Genomic DNA, 10,000 nt, shown 5'->3' with positions numbered 1-10,000 from the left:
AAAAGAACAAATAAAAAGAGAGATTGTTAATCTCTCTTACACACAAAGAAGGAATTAATAAATGAAACAAACATGTCGATGGTAATATTGATGATAATAAGAATAATAACAATAATAATAACAATAATAATAATAATAATAATAATAATAAAAATAATAATTGTAATTTATAATAATAATTAAATAGTTCACGAGAAATTCCATAATTTTATAAATATATCACTTAATTCTTCAGATATTAAATAATATTTAATATAAGTATATTATACATATCAACCTGCTGCTATTGAATTAGAAATTTACTATTGAATTAGAAAATCTAATGAAACAACTATTATAAATTTTTTGTTCATTAATATGTGAACAAATAGTTTACAAGTATTTCAGCGGAACGATGGCATAAATGATAATAATAATAATTAATAATAATAATAATAATAATAATAATAATAATAATAATAATAATAATAATAATAATAATAATAATAATTAATAATAATAATAATAATAATAATAATAATAATAATAACAACAATAATAATAATAATAATAATAATAATAATAAACTTATATTTTTAACTGTGCTTTGAGAGAGTGATAAACTTCTTCTTTTTCTTCTTTATTATTATCTTTCTTTTTTCTTTTTCTTTTTTAATGTTATAATAAATTGGAATTGCGCTAAAGATGATAATGAGGAGAGGAGAAAAAGATATAAATAAAATGCATGCGAAGGAAAGAAAGAAAAAAAGAAAGAAAGAAAGAAACAAGAAGAAAAATTAAAAGTTAATTCGATACGAATAAGAACGAAGGAAAATAGTTTATGCGTAATATTGAAAAAAAAAAAAGAAAAAAAGAAATTAATATGTATAATATCTAATGCTAATATGGAATAAAGAAAAAAATTTTACTCGCGACGATAATCGCGACAAAATTGACATTGAAATCGAAATTAAAATTAAAATCGAAATTAAAATTATAATTAAAATTGAAAGTTGAAATTGAAATTGAAATTGAAATTGGAATTGAAATCGTTCGTTATCGGCGCATCCTTAGGCGTGATACATTCGAATAAATTAAAATATTTATGTCTATCGTTTATGAACTATTGTCATGTAATTAATAATAATAACAATAATAATATTAATACCATAATCATAATCATAAACATAATCCTCATAATCCTCATAATCATCATACTTCACCATCACCATCACCATCACCACCACCATCATCATTGTCATCATCATCATCATATCATCATCATCATCATCATTATCATCATCATCATCATCATCATCATCATCATCATCATCATCATCATCATCATCATCATTATCATAATCATCATTATCATTATCGTCATCATCATCATCAACATCATCATCATTGTCACCACCATCATCATCATGATCATCATCATCATCATTATCATCCATCATTATCATCATCATCATCATCATCATCATCATCATCATCATCATCATCTTCATCATTGATTAATAGATCTCTTAGAAATTATTTTGGAATGGAAATATCAATACGAGTAAAAATTAAAAGTATAATATCAGTGCACATGTGTCCAAGCGTTTTAATACAGGACGATTTCTTTCGTTTAAAGTAATATTTGTGAAAACTTGTATTATCGAATTATTCTAAGCTGATTATAGAGAAATCATTTCTTCAGAGGCCTACCTATAATAGTATTTTGCTAAATTGTAAGTCGAAGATCACTTTTGCATTTGACATATATGCAAAGGATGTAATATAATCTTCTATATAAAGTAATAGGAAATATTTTGTAATCAAACGTAATTCCCTATAAAATACAGTTTTTATCAATTATGCGCCATTACTATATATATATATATATATATATATATATATATATATATATATATATATATGTATATATATACACACACACATATATATATTATCGATTAAAATTAGATTTTGGAAGCTTGCAGTTTTTCTGAGGCATATATCGTGTTTTTTGTTTAATGTGTATATATATATATATATATATATATATATATATATATATATATACACACATACACATAAACATGACATATCCCATGCATGTGTTATTCGGTATGATATATCTCATACATAATTATGTCCTATATGAAAATTCTATAAAAAATTTGCCAAAGCTACAAATATTTGTACTTATTACTACTGTACAATATGTTTATCTCCACTCTTTCAAGGTACATACGACATTTTTAACGCGACAGTCCCTTCTTTTTTTTTCTTTTCTTTTTTTTTTTTTTTTTTATGGACCCTCACATCGTTATCTATATCTCATTATCTTACACCACTTTGTTATAGACTTATTATAAGTTAGATTGTTTGCTTTTGGCACTCATACTTTGTTCCTCCATATCATGTATTTCTACAACCTCTTCGATGCTATCCTCATTTTCTGATATATCTTGAACATATGCCATCTCTTGAATATCGTCAGACTGTATCGTTGAATTATTTTCATGGTGTGCTATACCATACTCTTCAATCTCGTACTCGTTCGTATCTTGATAAATATATTCAGTCGCACCAGTATTAGAATCCTCGTTTCCTATTGTTAATACATTTTGTTGAATTAAAATCTGATTACCTTCCGAATCGTTAGCTACCATCAATACAGCACCATCCAGATTATGAATTTGTACATCGTTATCTCTAGTCTCATTGTCAAATTTAATCTCTTCGTCTAAATTTTCCTCATAAGAGTCAATCTCGGAATCATTGATACATTCGTTAATTTCTAATTTTTCATATCTATTTACCGAATTACAATCCACATTTTGTTCATCTATTTCCATTTGTCCATCCTCATTGGCCGATATACTACCTTCCTCCTCTTCTTCTTCCTCCTCCTCCTCCTCCTCCTCCTCCTCTTCCTCCTCCTCGTCCTCCCCCTCCCCATCCTCCCGTTCCTCCACCTCTCTCTCCTCCTCATCCCTCTCTTCCTCCTCTTCCTCCTCCTCTTCCACTTCCTCCTCCTCCTCTTCCTCATCCTCCTCGTTATCGATATTTTCAAAATCGTCACAATCATATTCTAAATTATGGTTAGACGCATTAGCGTTCATGTCCTTATCGTTATCCGTATTTTCGTAATAATTTATTAGATTCGATATGGATGACGTCGTACCCCTTTCAACATCGTTACCATTTTCAGAAAATTCACACATTTCTAATACCTTTTCGTCGTTCATTGACAACGGTACCATAGGACTAAGCTTGTGTCTCATATCATCTATCGGATTATTATTGTGTTGTTGCGTTTGTTCCTGTTCTAACAATGGCATAATTGGACTCAAAATGGGTGGACCATCGTCGTCGGTAAAATCCGAATCGCTTCTTCTTTTCTCGGGTGATTCCTTGACGTGAAGATTATTCAATTTACTCACATTCACTGATTCTTTAATATTCAATTCTTTCTGCTGCTGCTGCTGTTGCTGTTGTTGTTCTTGTTGTTGTTGTTCTTGTTGTTGTAGTTGTTGTTGCAGTTGTTGTTGTTGTTGTTGTTGTTGTTGTTGTTGTTGTTGTCGTAGTTGTTGTTGTTGTAGTAGTAGTTGTTGTTGTAGTTGTTCTTGCTGCTGCTGCTGCTGCTGCTGCTGCTCCTGTTGTTGTTGTAATTGTTGTTGTTGTTGTTGTTGTAGTTGTTGTTGTTGTAGTAGTAGTTGTTGTTGTAGTTGTTCTTGCTGCTGCTGCTGCTGCTGCTGCTGCTCCTGTTGTTGTTGTAGTTGTTGTTGTTGTTGTTGTTGTAGTTGTTGCTCTTGTTCTTGTTGTTGTTGTTGTGGTTGTTGTGGTTGTGGTTGTTGTTGTTGTGGTTGCTGTTGTTGTGGTTGCTGCTGTTGTTGTTGTTGTGGTTGTTGTGGTTGTTGTGGCTGTTGTTGTTGTTGTTGTTGTTGTTGTTGTTGTTGTTGTTGTTGTTGTTGTTGTTGCTGTTGTTGTTGTTGTTGTTGTTGTTGTTGGGGTTGTGGTTGTGGTTGTAGTTGTGATTGTGGTTGTGGTTGTGGTTGTGGTTGTGGTTGTGGTTGTGGTTGTGGTTGTGGTTGTGGTTGTGGTTGTGGTTGTTGTTGTGGTGGTTGTTGTGGTGGTGGTTGTTGTTGTGGTGGTGGTTGTTGGTGTGGTGGTTGTTGTTCCTCTTGATTAGTCTCTTTAACTTCACCAACTATTTCCTGATTCGTTAATTGTCCTTCCAAATTGTCTTTCGTATCGATATCCATTTGCTTATCCTCGTTGTGTATCATAAAGCAATTCATGTCGTTTAAATTTTTATTATCAATCATGGCGGAATTTACGGAATTTTCTGAATCTGTATCATCGCTTACATCGGTATTACACGATACTTCCCCTCCTATTATAGCCCTACTATTAGATCTAGACTCGGCTTCAGAATCATTTTCCTCTTCCGCTTCCTCCTCGTCGCTGGTACTGGTATTACTGGCACTATCCGAATCTTCCGAATTTTCCGTGTTCTCGCTATTACTCTCCTCTTGGGTGACGCCATCCTCCTCAGGTTCCGATTCAAAATCTTCAACTTCCTCTACCTCCTCGACGACCGATGTCTCATCGCCTATCAAACTTCCCTTCTCATCGTTTTCATTCTTTATATTATCCTCGATGGTACTTCTAACGGATTCTATTTTCTTGTTACATTCTAATATATGTTCTGAAAATTTGCCCTCACTTTCAAAATTCAATTGACACTTTTGACACCAAAAATTGCCAACGTAATTAATATGAATGCTCATATGTAATAATAATTTACTTCTTGCATTGTGATAACGACCACAGGTTTTACAGGTGAAATTATTTCCTTCGCACGATAATATAGCAGCATGAGTTGCCTTCAAATGATCGGACAGATCTTGATAAGATTTACATAATTTCAAACAAACGCCACACGTAACAGCAGCTTCTGCTCTATGAAAACGAATAAGATGTTGCCAAAGATGTTTTTTCGCTGGCCATTGTTTGCCACAAACTTCACACGTGCATTCGGTATTCGTTGATTCATCGTATACCTTTCGAGAATCTTTTCTAGAACATTTAACCGCAGTAGGTGGTTTAATATGTGACAATGGCATAAGATTCGGTACTGGTTTTTGCCCTGACAATTGCAAATTAATATCTTCGAATAAATTAAAATCTGGAATGTTTAAATTCGATTCGTTCATAAACGACGAAGTTTCTTCCTTCTTTATTTGATTATTATTTTTTAAATGTGTTTCTAAAATCGACGTTGGCATAATATTTTGCATATCCAATCTGTTAAAGGCGTTACGCCTGGTGCATACGTTAATATGATTCCAAAACAATGTTTTCGTACAGAATTGTTTTTGACAATTTTTACATTCAAAATTCTTTCGATTTCTCATTTTTCTTTTGCCACTGTCATTATTATCCGGCTTTATCTTTTTAAACATACGAATTGGATCGGTATTGTGAACATTTTGATAATGTTTCGCCAATGTATGACAATTTAAGAAAATTTCCGGACACATCTCGCAATCGTAGGTATCTGTTAACGATCTTCTACGTTTAGAATTATTCAAATCGTCCTCGCATAAATCCTCGTCGAAATCTAAATCATCCGGTTCTTCCTTAACAACGATATCCGCTGGTACATCGTACTCGTCGACTTTAGATCCAATATCCATACGATATTCAAATGCAGCTAATTGATCTTTGGAAATATTATGAACGTGTTCATAATGATCTCTGATATCCGAATCATTGGTAAAAACAGCTAAACATTGTTTACACGTTCTAAACACCTTCCCATGACATTTTTTCGTATGATCGAAAGCTTTCCATTTTGATGCATATTGTTTGCCGCATACCTGACACGTATTTGGTTTGGATAAAACACTTTCGTGTACGTCTTCAACGTGTTTCTTCAAATCCTTTGGATCTTTCATAGGTATTAAACAAACACCGCAAGATACTCCTATTTCATTTCTGTGTAAAGATAATACATGCATTTTTAATTTCAATTTATTCTCCACCGTATCCCCACAAAAGTCACAAACGTTAGGAGTTATATGATATTTATGATCCTTCCTATGTGCCTCCAAGTCTTCCTTAGTTCTGAATAATTTTTTACAACTAATATATTCACACGTAAGATCTGGATGATCCATATGCTTAACCCGATTATGAGTCATAATACCCAATTTAGATGTAATAGTTTCGTTACATAAATGGCATGTGTATGTGCTATGATGATTTTCTATATGCTTTTGTAAACTGGCACGATCTTTAAATATTCTTTCACAGGCACGGCAACGGGTCAATAATGCGCCTGGATCTTTTCGATAATTCTGACAACCTTTCATATGGCGTCTAAGTAAGTAACGTTTATGAAATCCTTTATTACATTTTTCACAATAATGTAAAACCCCATCCTCCACGTTCGAAGATTTGAAATTTACTGAATTTTTATTATCCTTTCTAACATCTAACTCGTACCTATGAATTTTGGATATGTGCGCAGCTAAATGGTCTTTAGACGCGCTAGTTTTCAAACAGTAAGGACACGTTATATCTACGTGACCTTTGTGTACCCGATTTACATGTTTCCATAAATGTGACGTTCTCCCGTAACACTTGTTACAAAGATCACACGGAAATAGACGGTGCACAATACGTCTATGACTGCATAAACTTTCCAGATTTGAAAATTTCATATCGGCACACAATTCACATGTTAAATCCATTTCTTGGGGTACAACACCGTGCTCGTACTTTGACGATTCGTTCAAGGCATCGTTAATACTGTTATTATCATAACCATCAATTTCTAATCCATGAATTTTTCTATGTCTTGACATTTTAGATTTATTTGAATATGGTCTACCGCATATATCGCAACTAAAATCACCATTGGTCAATGGCCAATGTTTAGTTTGCACATGTGTTTTAAGTTGCAAAACATTCGGAAATACTTTTAGACAAACGCCACATATTAGCGGCACTGTATCGGAATGTACTCCCATAACGTGCTTCCAATAATCAACTCGGCTACCCCATAATTTACCGCAAACTTCACAAGTATTTGGCGAAGGACCTTGGACCGAGTGATGGTGGTGTACGTGCTCGTTACGTAACGCCTTCGTAGCAAATATTTTTCCACAATCGTCCCGTTCGCACTGCAAATGATGAAAAACGTGAGAAAAAGTTTTTTTTTTTTTTTTTTTTTTTTTTTTTTTTTTTTTTTTTTTTTCAATTGAAAAATATTATTATATATACATCATATATATGCTCATGCTATCGCACGTTAATTTTCTTTTTATTTGAAAGACATACCTTTATACTTGGTTCGTTACTATGAGTGCTACTAACATGTAACCAACGTTCCCATTTACTAGGATGTGAGCTACCACAAAGCTCGCAGACAAAAAATAAATGATACTGCGCCCTATTACCAGTACCATTCATATTTGCTGGATTACCATTACCAATGGCATCTACTACCTGAGCCATTTGCTCGAACTAATAAAAAAATATACATGTTACATTTTTTCCCCCTTTATTTTTTTTTTTTTTTTTTTTTTTTTTTTTTTTTTCTATATGTTACAAAAGTTACTAATTATTTATTATCGATTATATTTAATAATATTTATTCAAAATATAATTAAAACAAATATAACCTTATGAGCATTTCTTTGATGTCTTATAAGATGATCCTCGTTTGGAAATGATTTATAACAAATATAACAGTCTATTTTTTCTCCCTCGTCTCCATCAAACTCCAAAATATTTTCAGTTACTTCATTACCATTTAATGTCTCGTTATAATAATTACTGTTTAACTGTACAAAATTTGCAGGGTCATAAGCAGGATTTACATTATGTATTGATACATGAGCAATTAATTTCTTTCGTGAATCATGTTGTCTACCACATATCGTGCAACTATACCTAAAATATAGTAATTAATATCAAACAAAATAATATAATAGTTTCATAATTATATATAAAATTAAAAATATATTATTCACCTTCTTTGTTCCGATACTAATAACTTTGATCCTCCGTGATACATATTAACGTGATTTAGGAGTTGTGTATTGTCAGAACATATTTTTAAACATACTCCGCAAGCAAAAGCAGCGCATTCTTTATGCGTCGCACGTATATGCAACCATAAAGATGCTCTATCATTAAAATCCCTTGTACATATTTCACATACAAAAACTGTCTCCATTTCTACCATATTTTCATGATTACTCCTCTCCTGATCTTCATCTTCATTTTCTACGTTCATCTAAATGCAAAGAGAAACATTATAGTATATTTAAATATGAAAATTTTTCTTTTTTTATCATTACTATTATTATTATTATTATTATTATTATTATTATTATTATTATTATTATTATTATTATTATTATTATTATTATTATTATTATTTTATAATTACTACTTACCTCTGGAGACAGAGCAAACTCCGAAGGTTCCTTTGAGTCTTTCTGATCGGACATAGGTATAGGTATCTGTTGACCCCATGATTGCGTAAGAACTACTCTTTTTAAACACTTATCACTATCTATAAAAGGACATGGATCTACACCATGCGATACCAAGATATGTCTGCTGAGTGATGATTTTAAAGTAAAGTCTTTTTTACACAATATACAAATATAAGGTTTGTCAGCATCATGTGTTATCTCGTGTTCTTTAAGATTTTCCACTGAAGAAAAACTTTGTGGACACATTTCGCAGTACCACCTCTTCTGCATTTCACAGCCATCTGTCAATAGACATTATATTCTTCTATATTATATAATCAAATACAACAACCTTTTACGATTTATTAATCGCACAATATTGTAAGAAGTAAATGGAATTAAAAAAAAAAAAAATACATTGATGTATTACCTGTTTTCGCTATTTTTTGTGGACTACAATTCGCTCTCGTTTTATCATCCAAATCTCTTTTTAAACCACTACCCTTTGTCAACGCCTGTTTCAATATCGTAAGCTGTGGATTTTTGGCTAATTTTGCTTCAGCATTTTTAAATCCCTTATGTTCATCGTCCGTATCCATACTCGATATATCCGAAGTATCAACCAGACTTTTACTATTATGTGATTCAATCTTAATATCCGGTTGCACTTGAAGCTCTATTCGTTGTCCAATACATATTCGACTATGAATATTTAAATCGGCTATACTAGTGAACATTTTGGAACACATTTTACAATAACATTTGGTTTCTGAACGGAAAAGGGGGTTTAGTAATTCGGACGGTGCAGGAAATCCTGCATGTCGTGATTTTATATGTTCTTCAAGATTTGTTCGTGTTGAATAAATGCGTGAACAATACCCACATGTTACGGCAGGATGTCCTCTGAAAAAAAAAAAAGAAAAAAAAGAAAAGAAAATTATATTTTCTCATTACATCTAACTTATAAAATTATGCAATACAATAATGAAACTTTTTGAAAGAATATATTCTTACCTGTGCGTAGTAGATACATGTCCCCATCGATGTTTAGCCGTTGAATAAGATTTGTTGCAAAGATCACATTGATAAGGCCTTTTATAGGAAGTATGATCATCGGTGATAACTTTCTCACCGATGACATCACCTGCACCCACATGAATTCTTGCATGAAGGGACAAATGTCCTTTAGAACTGAATGCCTTGTTACACAACGAACACACATACACTTCATGTTGCTCCGATGTATGTTGGAATATTGTTGATTCTTGTGTTACCATAGGCATATTTTTTGAACTCGTTTCTTCATTATCTTCAGTTACCATTGGGGTCATTTCTAAGAAATCACTAGGATTCGTTTCCATATCCATTTCATATTCATCAGATTTTCTATCCGAATCATCTATTATCGTTGCCTCTTTTGTTAAACAAAAATAAAGTATTATAAATAAAGATAATAAAATTTTAAAGCTATCTATCTATCTTTAGAGTTCACTATACATATATATATATATATATATATATATATATAAATA

General features: G+C 31.8%; 1 protein-coding gene across 2 annotated transcripts in view; it reads right to left on the bottom strand.

The window, feature by feature from the left end:
* Window positions 1-2,225: 2,225 nt before the first annotated feature.
* Window positions 2,226-10,000, bottom strand: part of LOC118444867 (uncharacterized) — a 12,166-nt gene continuing 4,391 nt past the window's right edge. Inside the window, exons 4-10 of one of the 2 annotated variants that reach the window (XM_085654972.1) lie at window positions 9,483-9,882; window positions 8,899-9,371; window positions 8,448-8,770; window positions 8,019-8,284; window positions 7,668-7,938; window positions 7,324-7,509; window positions 2,226-7,166 (exon numbers count right to left, since the gene is read on the bottom strand). In XM_085654972.1, coding sequence (XP_085511098.1) covers window positions 2,340-7,166; window positions 7,324-7,509; window positions 7,668-7,938; window positions 8,019-8,284; window positions 8,448-8,770; window positions 8,899-9,371; window positions 9,483-9,882 — 6,746 coding nt within the window. In that variant the 3' untranslated portion in view covers window positions 2,226-2,339. The remainder of the gene's footprint in view (window positions 7,167-7,323; window positions 7,510-7,667; window positions 7,939-8,018; window positions 8,285-8,447; window positions 8,771-8,898; window positions 9,372-9,482; window positions 9,883-10,000) is intronic. The other variant, XM_085654973.1, reaches the window with a different exon arrangement.

This window comes from Vespa mandarinia, chromosome 2 (genome assembly GCF_050613455.1).
Source record: "Vespa mandarinia isolate Hongniang chromosome 2, ASM5061345v1, whole genome shotgun sequence".
In the NCBI taxonomy this organism is placed as follows: domain Eukaryota; kingdom Metazoa; phylum Arthropoda; class Insecta; order Hymenoptera; family Vespidae; genus Vespa; species Vespa mandarinia.
This window is presented reverse-complemented; position numbering and strand designations above follow the sequence as displayed.